Below are 16,003 nucleotides of genomic sequence, written 5' to 3'. Positions count from 1 at the left end.
AGAAACTGCAGAGTAGGAATGCGGTGCGGTAAGAAGCGAGCGTGGTGCGTGTGTGTGTGTGTGCGTGTGCGTGTGCGTGTGAATGTGCTGAGAGGTGATGTCAGCGACAGCAATTGAGAGTGAGGCGTGTTCGGTGCAGGAGCGACAGTGAGAGTGCAGCAGCTGAGAAGGCAAGAGGTCGACGAGGCCAACGTCAGGCAATGTCGATCAGACAGTTGTGCATGCGGTCAATGCGCTAGCACGCTGGCGACAGCTCCCAACAACCGCAGAGACGTGCCTGGGAGGCGACTCTGGCTGCTTAACGCTCGCTCGCCAGACCCTGGATGTTTCTCGCGCCCTTGCACTGCCTGCGATGACGTTTCGACGTCTCACACTCGCTCGCCTGTCCGAATGTGCCGGATCGTCTACACAGTGTTCCCGTAGCGCTGGGAGCCCGGGGTAGGGGTAGTGCCGCGACTTACCAGACACAGGCGCGGGTAGCAGCCTCTTCTCTGTAACAAAGGACAAAGAGCGAAGATGTAAGGAGCGGGTGAGGGCGCGCGGAGAGGGATGAGGCGGAGAGCACGCACGGGCGTACAGAAGTACTGATGCAGTTGCGGGATAGTAGGGGTTGACCACTCGCAAAAGTCGCCAAACGATCTATCGATTGCAATAAAATCGAGCCGCGGATAGGCTAGCGTGCCGAAGTGGCCAGGAGTCGTTGGTCCTGGACAATGCTATGCTCCGCTATAGCACTGCGATAACACAACAACTGAAGGCGAACGCAAACGTGAAGACGAATGTGAACGTGAACACTGCAATGGCCACAATCGACGACGACAGCACGGCAGAGCGGGGAGGAAACTGTCAGGCCAGCTCTCAGCCACCAGAGTTTTATGACACTGTCTCTCCCACTGGGTTGTGTTGCTGGTCGTGTAAGCCCGTCCGGCGCACCATCCATGCTGGGATGGCTTGACCCCCAGCAACCGTACCAAACTTAGACCAAGCATTATTGCCATCCAGGCACGCTTCTCGGCCTGTCACCACTCAGGTAAACACAGCTGCTGGTCCAGTGCTCGGCTGCCATTGACGCGCAATTGTCTGGCAACACGCCATCATCGAGCCCATACATCCCACACCGCACCCCTCGTTGAGCTGCTGTTTCAGAACTATCGTCACAAATCCATCTTGTACGGCGTGGGCCGCGGCGTGCGCGAACTTGTTGACCTTGACAACGAGAACCCATGTTTAGCGGCTCTGCTGCTAGAGCCATCCACTTGGGTGGCTATAAGACCACCCAGCCTTGATACAGCGTGCAGCAGCACGCCTTCGCTCGCAGCGAGGCAATTGGGTGCCAGGGCAGATCATTGATATCCATCGAAGAGCAAAAGGAGAGGCTGCATTCAGCCTGTGGGCCTCCGAGCGGCGCAGAGGATTGGCTCGTGCCCAACCTGCACCTCCTGCTGTGGTCGCTTCCGGGGAGCGGAACTCGGAAGAACTGCCAGTCCTGCGCTGTCCTACAGTAAAACCCTCTGGTATGGTCATGGGCATCTCATAGGCCAAGTAGTACAACCGCCTAAACTCCGCCCAAGCAATGCCTCTTCCTGTATTCTTATATTGACGCCGCCGAGTGGCTTTGCCCTTTCCGCTTTTCACGCGCAGCGCAGACTGCAGGAGCGGAAGCCAGCGTTCCTGAGGCTGTAGGATTCGGCTGGGGCTCACCGAGGTGTTTTTTGGTGTTGAGTTGACCTGTCGTCTGCACATGTGTAAGCTCTGTGCGGATGAATATGCATGCCTCAACACAACAGCACGCGATTCGTACCCCAGGCCCTCTCGACGTCACTTTGACCACTGTATCCCCAGCCCCTCCCTGCCCTCGTTCTCGAAACCAAAGTTCGCCATGTGCTACAGCTACGTAATTGCGTGCCCATTCACCATTTCCCACCGATATCATTGCACATCCAGCATTCTTTTTGCAGCATCCAAATGCATTTGCTAGCCGCATATCAAGCTGCGGCGGTGCGTCTTTCGCTGCATCCGACTGGCCACGGCATTTCCTTTTCAGCTCCACAGTCATACAAACTTCAGGACAGCTGCTAGCACTCCCGCCCCTCGGATTTCCCAGAGCGTCCGTCCTGCTGAACGCTTGCAACGTGCTCTGGCCTCTAGGCTCTCCATAGCACGTCGAACGCGTAATGCTCCCCGCAGCCGGTTGATCTTCAGGCCAGCAAGCTGATCTTCCAACCTGTCCAAGACAGCCAACAAGTGAGAAATGTGGGTGTTGTGGAGTTGAACACGCGGGCTGCCTCCAGACCGCTGGCCATGGTCTCTGACGGTGAGATCGAATCGACGAGCTGCAGCGCCATGTAACAGACCTGTCGGCCTGTCGCAGGTTGATGATGCGAAAGGGCGTTGAGGGTCTCCGTTTCCATCCATCATCTCCATCCATGATGATCCAGCCCCACCGCCAGGGCACATCAGCTTGCCCTGAGTCGCGACCTCATCAGACTTTCCGCTTCCCTGCCATTTCCCTGCTCTCAACGTGACGTTCGTTATCTTATCGCCCCGTGGACGACCCACCAGCCTTCAGCCTCCCAATTCTCGATTTTCTTTTCTCATCCCTGAACCATGCCCGGGTCCACATTGTACCGTATGCCAAGTGGAGTTCGAATCCAATTTTGAGTGCGCCATCGATGTGCACGCCGTTGAAAAGGAGATTGACAACGAATTTTGGTGTTCTGCAGAAAAACAACGCTGTGGCTCGTATGGAATGTTGTTTCATCTCCGAGTACGACCGCTATCAAGCAACAAGAACGAAAACTCGGTGATTCCACATACTGAGTTCTGACAACAAACAGTCCTGCTGTTAAGATAGGATCAAGTGCTTGAGGGGAAATGTGGCATTCGTGGTAACACGCAGTGTGATTAGGTAGGTAACAATAACCAGGAGTTCTCCAATATCCAATCTTGCAAACCCAAGCTCAGCATCCAACAAATCCTCCACCAGCACCACACTATTCAGACCTCATACCAAGTAACAACATCTCCCCCTCCCTCAAACCACGCATCTGCGCATCCAGTAACATCAATATCATCGACCCAACTATCATTCTCCACCGCCAGCGCCTTTGGTATCCTCTTCAATACGCCCGATGCATTCCCATCAAAGCCCACAATGACCGATCTCTCAGCCATCGGTCTCTCCCACTCTTCTCCTTCGACATGCAGATCAATGGTGCTGCTAGCGATCGAGGATGGTGGTGCATCCTGCATGATGACGTCCCTAGAGTCATCGACGTTGAAAGACTCGTGTACCAGACCGCTTCGATCGATGAACTGCTTTGCCCTGATGACTGGATCGACATAGTCGTGGAGACGCCAGGTCTTGCATTGCGAGGTGTACGTGAAAGCCCAGATCAGAATGTCAGGTCGAGTCTGGATAGCCAGCTCGCAGATTCCGGATAATCTGCCAATCTCGGTGCCAGAGAGGGAGATGGGCCAGATGGGACTGTCACTATCGGCCTCAGACCTGTTTACCGGATCGAAAGCTGTAGGTTCGTCCCACCAGTTGAGCCAGTGGTCGTAATGTCGGTCTATTGAAGAGAATGGCGGTGCGTTGTATACATCCCAAGCATCCGCTGCTTGCTCAAGTCTTGATAGAGCCAGGACGTCTGGTGGTATGCTGTACAGCATTACGGTATCTCCATAGACCACTACGATTCGAGCTCCAGACGACATGTCCGCAGCTGCAGTGTAGGCTCGCGGAACGACCTTCTCTTCTGGTGGGTTGAACACAACCTTGCGTAGTAGCCTCGTAGGCCCGCCAAGTGGTGCATCACACCCCAGTGTCACTCGGTCGGTCGATGGATCGATGAAGAGCACATGATGGCCGTCACTCAGTGGTATGGCGTGGTAGTGATCACAACTCTGGGACTGTCGAGAGCGCGACTCGAAGCCAAAGGAGCCCCAGAACGAGCTGATGGTTGGATTGTTGAATAGTTTTCGGCTGATAGCTGGTCGATCATTGGGATGCGCAGCACTCGAGATGAGGCGCAACTTCTTGGCTGACTCGAAACCAGGACGAGGCGATAGGAAGTACAGGTGATCACTCGGTGATGTGAGCGGAAACTATCGACTCAGACTCTGTCCCGTCAGTGCGTCGATCCAGTGTAGTTCAATGCCAGCTGAGCAACCAAAAGCAACGCATCGACGCTGTGGACATATCGAAACATTGCGTGGCGGGTCGTCTTCAGAGCAGAGATGCCGGTAGAAAGTGGAAGTACCGCTTTCGATGGGGATGTTCTGCACTGGTAGCGTTGCTTTCGAGTTGGTCCGAAGATTCTTCAATGGGCCGCGAAGGTTTAGATTCCACGTTTGAGCGATCAGATTTCGATCGTGGGTACTGGTGTCATCAGTGCCTCGGAGACTGAACCCTTGGTTTTGCGCTTTGAGCTCGATCGCATTGAAGGAGTCCAGATCCGGGTTCTGAACATACGGAAAGCTTTGAAGAACTCTAGGCAAAGTGTGCTCTGCCGAGTCTATTGCATCTTGTAGGTCGCTAGTGTCCCCAGTAGGTGTTCTCGGCTGAGCACTCGCTCGGGGCGGATACCCATCGCCTTCGACGCACTTATCTCCAGAACCAGGCTCCGGTGATGGATGACCGTATCGAAGCTCGCATACCATGCCCATCCTCCCTTCTAAAAGAGCGGCAACAGCATCTCGACCCACAGACGCGTTCATGCTCATGGCAAGAACCCTTCTTGGACACACAACACTTGTGAGTGGTTGTAACAGACCGTCTTTCAGACCGTAGATGTAAACCAGGGTGCCGTTCGCAACCAGCAAGTACTTGCCGCAGATGCTCGATGTGAATATCATGCCACCGCTGGCTTGCCCTTTCTGAGGAGCATAGCCATGGGCTAGCTCTGAGAAATCGATCTCAGTACTTTCGACAATCGCTGGCCGAGCATCCAGACCGTTGCCGGTCCATCGAGAGGCTAGAGCACACTGCCGCGAGAGAAGTCGACTTAAAACCCATTCCTCGCTGCTGGCTGTAGCCAAGCACTTCTGTGTAATTTCTTCCTCTCTCATCTGACCATCGCTATGCCACCCTCCTCGACTCAACATTGCGATGAGGAGGCTTTTGTTCAGGCTTGCCATCATCCAGCTTCGACATGTTCGTCGAGCTGCATTGCAGTCTTTTGCATTGAGGTAGTTGTAGATGCCTAACAGTATCTCGGTAGGCAGTCTGCTAGAAGCTGGACGTGCAGGCGGTATGATGGAACTGACAGCGTTGTACCAGGATCGACAAGTCAGTCTGAGGCTCTTCCATGTTGGTGTGTTAGAATGACGTAGAATGAGTGCCGTGACCGCGAGGTTCTGGAGCAAGTCATTGGCAATGAGCGAACTCCTGGGCCAAGAGGCCTTGCTTGACGGGGTATCACTTTGCGTAGGGGTTGGGCTTAGCAAAGCTGTCTCGTCATCAAGACCCTCAAGCAGAGGGTCCCCAAGTTCCTCTATTGGTGTGTTGATCCCGAGGAGCACATCTGACATGCTTCGTATTACGCCCTGACCCACAACAGGCTCCAGCAACTCGTCTTTGCCACTGGCATTATCAACCATAGAGAACGAATCCGAACGTACACGGCGGGGTATGCGCGTGTCACCAAACGATTCCGTTAGACTTGAAAGTCTGGAAGTTGAGTTTTTGTAAGATCCCGCAGATCGAAGACTGGGTCCGCTGAATAAGAACGCACCAGGCGAGACGAGATCGAGACTTGGGACCGAGCCGTGGGCGGAAGATCCTGGTCGCGAACCGAAGCTTGACGCTCTTGATCGCGCCTGCGGACTTGCACTGTGCGCTCCTCGTCCTGGAGTATTACCAAAGAATGAACTGATGACTCTATGAAACGTGCCTCTGGGTTTCAGCTGTCGCCTGTACAAGAATGCGCTTCTATAATTATCGGGTTTGGAAACACGGGGTGTACTTCCTTTATTGTAAGGCGTAAGACGGCGTGATGAGCGAGGAAAGACATGGCGAAGCACCTCTGAGCGTTTTGTTGCTGGGATGTCTTGGTCTTTGTTTGAAGGGAGCGTTGATTGTTCGGTCACATGTCCCGTGTCTGTATCGATACATCGCGCAGGGTCGACCATAACCTCTGATGCTTGAGACATCTGTCTAGGGAGATGATGTATGGGGCTGAGCGAAAGTCTGCGGATGCTCGGTGACTCGAAGAAGGACGTGACCTGAAGAAGCTCAAGATCGAGTACAGGAAGAACGGGTTCGGATTTGGTCCCGGCGACTCCCCTTGAGAGATAGATCTGGGAAGACGTTGTCGCTACACCCCCGGTTGGAGGCTCTTCAGAACGGCGGCACGTGTGCAGGATTCGGGTCGAAGTAATAGGTGTATAGTAGGGATCAGCTAATCAGACTTTGGGACGATACTGAGTAACAATAAGTAAAGAGCAGAGGGTGATGTCAATAGCAACGCATTCGTCGGTAGAATGCTGGACTAGCAACTTGGGGTGGAGCGAGCCGGGTCAAGGAGCATGGAGCGGCAAAAATCCAAGTTGCATTTGATTGGGGTATCAGTTGGGTGGAAAGAACGCCACGAGCTTATGCTGGAAGGTATTACAGACAACATGCTACAAGAAGGTGCTATGCAGACCTGGAAAGAAGGAGAATATTCAAAATGGGAAGGGCAACTGCTCAGCACCAGTCTAGGCGTCGCCATTGCTGCTGTATGGAGTCGATCCATTGAATCCGTGTGTGGATCTCACGTTCTTGTTCGCGAGCCAAACTTCGTTCAGGCTGCAAATTCATCAGCTTTGTATGTCAAGCGCACTGGTGAACTTACGGCATCACAAGACTTGGAATTTCGAACTTTGATCCACTCTCCCTAGCCTCATCCAGGGTGAGTCGTCCTGCTGGTCTTCTTCGCCCATCACGTTCCGCGTGAATGGCTTCTTCTTGGACGTCGCGCCCTAAGTCTGATCGCTCGGGGTCCCGCAAACTTCGAAGAGCGATGAATTTCATCAGGGGCCGATACGTTCGTGCGTAGACGAACAAGAACCATACGGTGCCGATTGCCAACGGTGCCACCAAGATGGCGCGCTTGAACGCTTTTTTTAGAGCCAATTGTCCAGCAACGGTGGCCTGGAACAGCACCACACCGATAATGACACGATCACACATCATCGTCCAGCCTCTACCCGTTGAATGCTGGCGATGCTCCATTGCATAGAGCAGCTGATATTTGTGGACGAATTGGCCAATGATGAAGTAAGCCAGACCCGTAAGCAGAACCTGCCAGGAGTCTCTCAAGACACTGTAGACCACACAAATGATGAAGATGAGTATAGTCTGAGGCAAGAAGAAACCGTAACTGAAGACAGGGGGCTGAACAAGTTCTGCGTAATCTAATGTCCCAGTGAGCATAGCCACCTCCTTTTTGGAGCGGTTGCACTTACCTCGAGGAGTCTTCGCTCCGATCAGATAGACGGGATACAGCGAGAGGGCACCAAATTCGAGAAGACGAAATGGGAATAAACCAAAAGCTTGTAGAAGGATGAAGTTGGTGTAGAAGCCGAGCAAGTTCGCAAGAGAATTGGCCAAGGCGAAAGCAATCTGAGTAGCGCTAGTCAATTTTTCCCCAAACTTCGTCAGCAGATCCACAAGGTTAGACGCAGTTCCGAGGATCGTGAAGAGGATAAAGAAATTGAAGAAAGTGAAGAAGAAGTTCTTCGAGATGACGGAGAGCTCAACGTCGCCCTGCGATATCATGCCTTGCTTGTTTGCCAACCCTAAACAGCGTTAGTCATTATACCGGTAGCATAGAACGTAACTTACAATCATAGAGAAACGGCACAAGTACGTTGAGCAGGGTCAATGATAGAGTCGGCAGTTGTGTGTTGACCAGCGATTGCAACAGCTCATGTCGGTCAAGTGCGTCCGCGATACCTGGGAAGACCTCGTGGATGGAGCAAGTGTTCAAAGCGCCAGCGATCGGAACAAGTAGAACAGTCCAAAAGATACTCAAGACTCCAATGAAAAAGGTGATGGTCCAGGATCGGAATATGCGCTGATTCCGTGAGAGATACGTGTTGGGCCAAACGACATCAGAGGGGGCTGGGCTGTTATTCGCAAGGAGTTGGAGTGGTGATGGATCCAAAACGGCCTGAATCGCCATCTGAGCACTTGCCACACTGTCCATCGTCACAAAGGCAAGTGGTGTTGGTTCGAATTCCTTCTTTCGCAGATCTCTGATCTCATCATCCAGCCTGCGAAGTTTCTCCTCGTAGTAGTTGATAGCGTCGACGGTCCTGTATCGAAGTTTGAATCGGCCATACCAGATTTTCGCTGTTGGACGCTGGCGTGCGTATGGAGACACGTAATCAGGGTCTCTGTCCGTGTTGTTGAGAAGTTGACTGTCCTCACGGTCGTCCCCATCGGCCTGAGGTGGGCGAGGCTGGATCACGGGCAGGGTCTCCAAGCTGCGCTCAACTCTCCTGCTTCCCAAGTGAACCGTCCAAGCCTCCTCCAGCTTCCGCAGTATGGTTTGTCGCCTGGTAATCTTATCGTCCAGCTCTTTCCAGTTCCTACAAAGTGTCACGCTTTCGACTTTGCCAATCCCAAGATCCTCGATGAATTGCTTTATCTTGTCCTCAGAGCGAAGGTCCAATGGGATTCCTGATAGTCTGATTGTGCGGTCGGTAATTGTCGTCTGGCTGCCCAGGTATTCCTGTCTTATATCGATAATCCGTCTGGTTTCAGAGACAATCAGGTAGAGTATGAGCGCTGTGAAGAGGTACACGAAGACGAGATACATCCAGAGGTAGTCTGTGTAGTATTCGTAGTCGTGCCCACCGAACGTCGACCAGAGCGTTTCCGAACGCATTTCGAGACGTTCACCTTTCTTATCGCCATCGCCGCCCAGGTATGGCTTCTTGCCCTCCTTTTCCTGATGTGTGTCGTGCACCGGCTTGATAACGGCGAGGGCGAAGAAGAGCGTGACGAGGAGAAACTTAATAGCCATCTTGAAGAACGCCAGGTACTGAAGCCCTGTTAGCCTGACTTCACGTATCTTTAAATTCTTAACATACCACATAAGCGTCCAGACCAGCCGAAGCCAATACCTGCTCGTCCGTGATCTTCCATAGTGGTACGATCCAACCGAAGAAGGTATCCGGGAGCTCAGGAAGTGCAGTCGCGAGGTTATTTTGCTTCTTGCGCGCGGCATACAGGCCCTTCCATCGTGGTCGCAGGAACTAGAATAGTTGGTTAGCCCATTGTTGCTGTGTTGCAACGCGCAGGAGTCGTACACAAAAGACTAGAAATGCTCCCACGCCGAGCGTCAAGGAGATGTAGATCTGTAGTCGAATATGGCGCGGGCGGGTCGTGCCCAATATGTCGTCGCGACCAGCCTTACAGGTGTCGTTTCTATGGTTTATCATCGCCGAGTGGTGTATTTGGTAGCCATGCCAAAAGGTAGGAGAAAAAGACAATGGAGGGTCGCGGTAATTGTAAAGGCGCGTGCACAAAGAGTGGCCCGGCGGTGAGCGTCATCATGCATGCGCGACGTAACCGGCTAGCCCCTAACGCTTCCTTGCAGCCTCAACCTATCAATCCTCACTTTACACACAATATAGCGACCCGCTGTTTCGCACTCACTCTGTCTTGGAAGAAAGCGAGAGCATTGCCAACATTAGGCCCGTGGATTTTCGACACTGCGAGACAACTAGGTAGGTGGTCTGCGCTCGCCGTCCACTGTTGTCTGAGTGCTCGCAGACGAACACAGCATCGACGCTTGGTATAATTTGGACATTCGCTCCGCCATCGAATGAATGAAAGACACATCCCTATTCAAAGTCGTCGAACCTCCTACCTCTCCTGCTCAATCCAAGTCCTACAGCGAGACAAGACTTGAAGTCAACAATGATGCGAGTCAGCCCACAACAAAGAACCCCTACGCTAGGGAACGTAAACATGCAACCGAGAGTGAATAGAATTTCCGACGCAGAACATGTGCAGTCCGCACCTCGTTGCTCAACATCCACGTAACATCTCTACTCTATAGTATTCCTCATGATCCCTAAAATTCTGCTTGGGTGTCAATGCCTTGATACTCAGAGTAACTATTGACAAGATCAAGCAAAAGCTAGAGTAGCAGCATAGTATGGCAGAACCACCAGCCTTATTCATGTCGATATGTAGGTGGGATTGGCGACTGACGGATGTGCCGCATCAGAGGAGAGCAAATTGATAAAGTATCAACGGTCACGCTATTTCTACACAGCGATACGGCAATACGGCACAAAGCATCCCACCAAAGCGAATCACAATCAAGAAAGGCAAGCTTATACACACTAGCTGGAGCCACCCAATCCTGCAAATCGAATAACGTCTCTCGGAGACTGATAGCCGGATCGACGATTGCACTCCTCATTTTGGTGCGAACACATGATCTGTGTTGGAATGCACTGCACCCCCACTGCTAGCGTGGAATGATAAGCATTAGAGTCAACCCTTGGCGAAGCTTAGCCCGCGTGTGATGACAGTCGACGTTCTCGAACACTTGTGGACATGAGATATTTGGTTGACAAGCCTTGCCAGGACGCGCAACCTTGGTTTCAAGAATCGGTCCCTTTGTCGATTTGATATGGGTTACAGGTGATAGTGCGACCTCGAACGTCCAGGGCTAGCAAAAGTCGACTCTGCATCTACGTGGCAGAGGTCAGTGTGCGATGTTTGAAGCAACGTCCAGAGCTGCGACACGACGGGCCGAAGGGGGTTAAACGCTCGTTTTGGGCACCTCTTCGACGCAGAGGTCGCCAGAAACGCTAAAGCCCTGCCCTGAGCGCTGTCACTGGCGCTCTTCAGCTGCTTGACCGCACTTGTGCGGCGCGTAACAGCCATATCCCAGACGCCTTTCCCGTTCCGCAAGGCATGAATTGGGGGCACGGTGCGTCTCTAGGGCAGCTCTCAGAAGATCAATATCGACCACCCTGCCCCGGCCATTCTTTCTCCTCACATCGCTCCCAACGCCAGACGAAACCTCCAATATTCTCTCGTCTCGCAACCAGATCCCGTTTCCTGACCCATATCGACGGCTACCCCAGCTTTCGTATTCGAGTTCTTCTGATCTGCACTCATCCAGACCCTGTGTTCCGCAGCGTGCGTCGCCCTTGGCAGCCAAGATTGATGCGCCTCTTGGAACAGCCTTGATCCTACCTACCGACGTCAAGTGGTACGTAAACAGCCACCCGCAATGCAAATCTCCACAGCTGCCAGTATTGTCTGTGCAAGTGCTGGGAATGGTGTTGTTGCGCTTTCTGCGATCGGCCCTCTATTTGTCGCGCTAGAGCAGCACTGCCCCGATTGCTCCCCACGCCCGTGAGGTCGACTCTGATTGCCCCTACCGCGCATGTAGCCATCCGCAATGCTGACTGCAAGCCAGCGCATTCCAGTTTCTGACCACCGTCGTCACTGTGTCGCTCTCCACAGCCCCCCGTCGACCTGAGACAGTTGCGTGTCGGCCTCGACTCGCACCCCTCCGCAGCGCGCCCAACACCGAAGCGGCCGCCAGCCCTCGCCATTACGCCCAGTTTGCGCACTCGCATCGCTCTACTTACCCGAGCACCCCCTCGAACATCTGTAGCGCATTCCTCGCCCATTCGTCACGTCCTGCTGCTCCGCAAACGCTCGATATCCCGTCTGGGCACCTCTCGAACATCTCTACCGCGACACCACCAAGCTTTCGTAAGCTCGACCTGCATCTCCGGCCCCAATCGTGCGGCATTGCTGCGCACCATCCTGCGCAAACGTAGCTTGGCGCCCACTGGGTTGTGTGCGGCTTGTGCCATCATACATCGGTCGCGGGTAGCCGCAGCATGTGCGCGTTGCAAGTAGCATGACTTCCAGCTCTAAGCGCGACTCCGTCTCCTCGAACTCCCCAGTGCCCAGCAGATCATTTCTGTCGCGACTGAAGTCGCCCTTGTCCTCCAAGTCGCGCAACTTCACCGACTTCTACATCCAGTCGGACGACCCACATCGCCAGTACGTCCCGGGAGACATAATAAGTGGGACCGTCATCGTCAAGGTCGTCAAGCCTCTGAGGATCACACATCTGGTTGTCTCGCTGCACGGGTATGCTCAGGTGTTCAAGAACCCAAATGCGCCGGGAGATGCATACAAGAACTACTCGGCAACAGTTGGGTTGGGGAGAGGCAAGAAGCAGGGAAGCTACTTTGGCAATGGCTTCGTATCACTTTTTGAGGATGAGGTAGTCCTCTGTGGTGAGGGCAAACTGGCAGAAGGTGTCTACCATTTCAACTTTGATCTGGAGTTCCCTTCCAAAGGCTTGCCAAGCAGCATTGACGTAAGGATAATGCACTGACTTGCTCACTAAGGATCCTGTTGCTGATCATTGTTTTAGTTTGAACGTGGTACAGTATGCTACATGTTGACATCCACGTTGACGCGGCCGACAACAATGTCGCCTACAACTACTTGCGATGTCAAGGTTACTCTCAGGGATGTCATCGACGTTGCACCAATCGCAGAGCCTAAACCTCGTGTCATTTCCTTAGAACCTATTTCACGGCGAACGCGGAACAAGCCTTCTCGGACGCGACCAGACACTGGAATATCAGAAAGTGTTCCTCTCACACCCAGTGGCCCAGAAGCACCACGGTTAGCTCCGAGATTAGAGCCTCCAAATGGAACACCGGAAGAGACCATCAACCCCCGCAGCCCGTCACCAAGTGAAACAAGTTTCGCGAGTCAGATGAGCAGCAGTGGTGCTTCAGGTACAGAGTACGGTATTCGATCTGTCAACACCGTGACTGACGCGGGTGGTTTCATCGCTGCCAACGGGAGTCGACCGACAATCAAGGGGAAAACCATCACAGCCACAATAGACGTTCTTAAAGGCGGCTTCCTCAGTGGCGACCAAATACCGATCAGGGTCACCGTTAATCACAACAAACACGTCAGAAGTTTGAAGGGTATCATTGTTACACTTTACCGTCAGGCAAGGGTAGATATGCATCCTGCACTACCCGTTGCACCTAACAGCAAAGGTGACAAAACGAAGTCAGAGGAGTACTATCCAAAATCTAGGACAGGACTTGGCGGGCTATCTTTGTCATCTGCAGGATCGAGCCATACTTTTCGCAAGGACTTGGGACAGTCGTTTGCACCGTTGTTCGTGGATCCCAGGACGCTTACCGCGGACATCAAGTGCTCTGTCCGAGTACCAGACGATGCCTTCCCCACGATATCGAACGTACCAGGCGCCATGATTTCCTTCAAGTACTACATTGAAGTTGTTGTGGATATTCAAGGAAAGCTTACTGGTCTGGATCGTATGGTATCCAATGCTGGTGTGGTCACCGTCCCAACGTCCACAACAAGCACACCAGGCGGAATGGGACGTGATGAAGCCGCAAGTAACACGTTTTCAACGTGGGGAGGAAACTTCGTCGACACGGATGGCATTCGCCGAGAAAAAGGCGTTATCTCATCACTGTTCGAGGTTATCGTGGGCACGAAGGACAGCGAGAGGAATGGCAAGCGGAAACAGACACAAGGGCTGCCGGCCAACAGTCATAACGGCGTTCACGAAATGCCCTACGGATCTTACGACGACCCCGATGCACCTGGCGGCTATGATCAGTACGACTATGGGTACGATGAGCATGGTCAGTACTATGGCGACTACGGCTACGATCCAGCGTACTACGAAGTTCCTGGATACAACGATCGTGGTCCGGATGCAGGCCAATCATACCATGCTCCACCTGCACCAGCATCCCAGGAGGAGGGTCTTTCAGAGAAGGAAAGGCTACGACGAGCAGAAGCTCTGTTATTACCATCACAACCACCTGGTGCTGCCGATGGCCCTTCAACACCAGGTGGGGTTGTCCAACACGGCATACCCGCGTCCGCACCAGTGCTACCAGAAGAGGAGGATGACCTCAACCAACCATACCTTCCTGAGGCTTCGTCGTCCTCCTCAGCCCCTTCTCACCCTCCACCACCATTTCGCGCCGCAACAGAGCCCTCGATGTCCTTCCATGCGCCCACTCTCCCTCCATCAATACAACGCCGTACAACCGGCCTTACAGAAGAAGCACCGCAGACCCCCGCCACCGGGCCATCGCTCACCATCAACGCCACACAAACACCCTCCGCTCCACCAACAAATGGTGCTGAAGACCACTCCAAATCTCTCCCACCACTCCCCCCTCAATCCCCACCCAGCGCGGCACCAGACTACTTCTCCTCCTTCTCGCACGTCCCCGCTACAGACGACAAGCAAGAAATGCAGCGCCAGCGTCTAGAAATGGAGAGCAGCGCGCCCCCGCCCGCACACAATTCATATGAGGGAGAGAGCTCGCGGGGCCCGTCGGCGCTGCCTGTCAATGGCATGGACAGCATGCGTCTTGCACCCGGGCACCTGGCGCCGTCGGCACCGATGCTGGATGATGACGATGAAGAATTGGCGGCGGCTATTACGCCTGTGAGGAGTCGAGTGCTGAACGAAAGGCCGGTTAGTGAAGCGTTGCCTGAGTATCAAAGGTGATGTGAGAGCATGGCGTTTTTGGCGAAGCGTATGGCCCTTATAAAAGAGAGGAGTTTTGTTTTGATTGCGACTTATAAATTTATGATACCTTGTTCATGTAGAGATTGATGACTATACCACGTTGCATCGTTCGAGGGTTTTCTCTGCCATAGCTTGTATGTGAATTCAATGCTTCAGAGTCCTGTTCACTCTAGTTACAGTTGGAGTTTGAATCAGTAGAGATCGCATGCCTGAGCAAAACCCGCCGAGCCACCACTTGCACCTAAGCATTCGCGTCTGATGCTTGATAACTCAACAAAAGCTTTACTCTCATGGCCCTCCTTGTACACCGCCCAGCCATACCACACGCTCGGCTTCATCACACCGACAATTAGCACATGTTTCCTGTCCCCCTTATCCACCCAACGCAGTCTAGAGACTATCAATCGATTTGCTGAACCAACACCGCAGTGATGGGTCACTCAATGTCCTCTTGGCTGCCAGGTAATCGGGAACCACACACTCCCATACGAGGAGTCGCGAGTCCAGACCGTGGGCCACGGTGTTGATTCACTTTAGTTCCTTGATTCGAGAGTCGACAACGGTTGATAGCTCCTTTGAGTGAGCGTCGTAGGCTGCGCGCAGGTGGGCGAGTTTGCTGGTCATTTGTGATTCGAGGGTGGCTTTCATGGCGAGTAGGTCAGCAAGGCGGTTTAGTTGGGCGCGGTGGGCGGTGTCTCTGGGATTTGTGTTAGTTGGTCAGTTCCTCAAGAGGCGGTCGCGAAGGTTAGTGGGTTGGGATGTATATGAGGTTGTGGAGGTCACTGTGCTGGTGAGATGGGAGGCGGTCAGTAGTTGCGCGGCGTGCGGAGAAAGGAATGGAACGAGCTTGGCATAGCCAAGGAAGGGGGAATCGACAGGCATCATGCTTCTGCGGCTTGTACAGCAACTTACGACTGGTCTTCATGCTCGTCAAAAAAAGCAGTGATATTGTCCTGCAACTTGGTCTTGGTGCGGCTGTAGTCTTCTTTTACTTTCTTCTTGTTCACGACATGACGCTTCTTCTGCTGTTCGGCTGTTAGATAGCCTCTAGGGCAGTGTGCAGATGAACAGACCCTGACGTACGTTGCTAAGACCTCCCATGATGACATTCTGAACTGCAGTGCCTTGTGATGAATCAAGCTGATCATCTTCAACTTCGTCGTCCATATCCATGCAGTCGGTCTGAGTGTCTTCGTCGTATTCCTCGACGACTTGTTTACGGGCAGTGGGACCTTGACGTGAGGCAGTCTGTGCAGCTGTGATGCTTGACTTCTTGGCCGTACGTGGAGGGGCCATGCTGCTGAGTAAGCGCTAGTTGTTAGTTGTTTTGATGAAGAGAATTTGATCAATTGAGGCTTGCGAGCTTTTCACTGGGGCCTTGGAGTCTTCAGTTGACGACTTTGTTCTTTGTTTTGGCG

At 53.1% G+C, this 16,003-nt stretch overlaps 7 protein-coding genes across 7 annotated transcripts; 1 reads left to right on the top strand and 6 right to left on the bottom strand.

Annotated features, from left to right (window-relative positions):
- Positions 1-1,591: 1,591 nt before the first annotated feature.
- On the bottom strand, positions 1,592-2,428 carry BU25DRAFT_419090 (uncharacterized protein; the record flags this gene model as incomplete). Its single annotated transcript, XM_033707913.1, has 1 exon — positions 1,592-2,428. One exon carries the CDS (start codon positions 2,426-2,428, stop codon positions 1,592-1,594), a length of 837 nt encoding a protein of 278 aa, XP_033564941.1.
- Positions 2,429-2,997: 569 nt separating this feature from the next.
- On the bottom strand, positions 2,998-5,601 carry BU25DRAFT_455826 (uncharacterized protein; the record flags this gene model as incomplete). The annotated part of the gene is made up of 2 exons (XM_033709965.1): positions 2,998-4,107; positions 4,183-5,601. 2 exons carry the CDS (start codon positions 5,599-5,601, stop codon positions 2,998-3,000), a joined length of 2,529 nt encoding a protein of 842 aa, XP_033564940.1.
- Positions 5,602-6,699: 1,098 nt separating this feature from the next.
- BU25DRAFT_455825 (DUF221-domain-containing protein) lies at positions 6,700-9,432 on the bottom strand (the record flags this gene model as incomplete). The annotated part of the gene is made up of 6 exons (XM_033709964.1): positions 6,700-6,790; positions 6,837-7,398; positions 7,450-7,782; positions 7,829-9,032; positions 9,082-9,246; positions 9,301-9,432. 6 exons carry the CDS (start codon positions 9,430-9,432, stop codon positions 6,700-6,702), a joined length of 2,487 nt encoding a protein of 828 aa, XP_033564939.1.
- Positions 9,433-10,596: 1,164 nt separating this feature from the next.
- BU25DRAFT_247006 (uncharacterized protein) lies at positions 10,597-11,050 on the bottom strand. The gene has a single exon (XM_033701590.1). The coding sequence runs from the start codon at positions 10,892-10,894 to the stop codon at positions 10,643-10,645; it is 252 nt and encodes an 83-aa protein (XP_033564938.1). The 5' UTR covers positions 10,895-11,050; the 3' UTR covers positions 10,597-10,642.
- Positions 11,051-11,770, bottom strand: BU25DRAFT_247007 (uncharacterized protein). The gene has a single exon (XM_033701591.1). It carries the CDS (start codon positions 11,650-11,652, stop codon positions 11,206-11,208), a length of 447 nt encoding a protein of 148 aa, XP_033564937.1. The 5' UTR covers positions 11,653-11,770; the 3' UTR covers positions 11,051-11,205.
- On the top strand, positions 11,652-14,898 carry BU25DRAFT_247024 (uncharacterized protein). Its single transcript, XM_033701592.1, has 2 exons — positions 11,652-12,356; positions 12,414-14,898. Exons 1-2 carry the CDS (start codon positions 11,889-11,891, stop codon positions 14,562-14,564), a joined length of 2,619 nt encoding a protein of 872 aa, XP_033564936.1. The 5' UTR covers positions 11,652-11,888; the 3' UTR covers positions 14,565-14,898.
- Positions 14,622-16,000, bottom strand: BU25DRAFT_488894 (uncharacterized protein). The gene is made up of 3 exons (XM_033711382.1): positions 15,669-16,000; positions 15,498-15,610; positions 14,622-15,282 (listed from the first exon to the last, which is right to left on the bottom strand). The coding sequence occupies exons 1-3, from the start codon at positions 15,879-15,881 to the stop codon at positions 15,114-15,116; spliced, it is 495 nt and encodes a 164-aa protein (XP_033564935.1). The 5' UTR covers positions 15,882-16,000; the 3' UTR covers positions 14,622-15,113.
- Between the last annotated feature and the right edge of the window lie 3 nt (positions 16,001-16,003).

Source organism: Macroventuria anomochaeta (assembly GCF_010093625.1).
Source record: "Macroventuria anomochaeta strain CBS 525.71 unplaced genomic scaffold BU25scaffold_6, whole genome shotgun sequence".
NCBI lineage: Eukaryota > Fungi > Ascomycota > Dothideomycetes > Pleosporales > Didymellaceae > Macroventuria > Macroventuria anomochaeta.
Note: the sequence above shows the minus strand (reverse complement) of the source record. Positions and strands in the feature narration are given on the sequence as shown.

What these genes read in the sequence shown, in the direction of transcription:
- BU25DRAFT_247007 (XM_033701591.1), bottom strand. Translation starts at nt 11,652, where the DNA reads ATGGGCGAGGAATGCGCTACAGATGTTCGAGGGGGTGCTCGGGTAAGT.
- BU25DRAFT_488894 (XM_033711382.1), bottom strand. Translation starts at nt 15,881, where the DNA reads ATGGCCCCTCCACGTACGGCCAAGAAGTCAAGCATCACAGCTGCACAG. An exon ending in TCATGGGAGGTCTTAGCAAC is followed by an intron (nt 15,611 to 15,668) that starts GTACGTCAGGGT and finishes ACAGCCGAACAG; the next exon opens with CAGAAGAAGCGTCATGTCGT. An exon ending in GACGAGCATGAAGACCAGTC is followed by an intron (nt 15,283 to 15,497) that starts GTAAGTTGCTGT and finishes CACAAATCCCAG; the next exon opens with AGACACCGCCCACCGCGCCC.
- BU25DRAFT_247024 (XM_033701592.1), top strand. Translation starts at nt 11,889, where the DNA reads ATGACTTCCAGCTCTAAGCGCGACTCCGTCTCCTCGAACTCCCCAGTG. An exon ending in GCTTGCCAAGCAGCATTGAC is followed by an intron (nt 12,357 to 12,413) that starts GTAAGGATAATG and finishes TCATTGTTTTAG; the next exon opens with TTTGAACGTGGTACAGTATG.
- BU25DRAFT_247006 (XM_033701590.1), bottom strand. Translation starts at nt 10,894, where the DNA reads ATGGCTGTTACGCGCCGCACAAGTGCGGTCAAGCAGCTGAAGAGCGCC.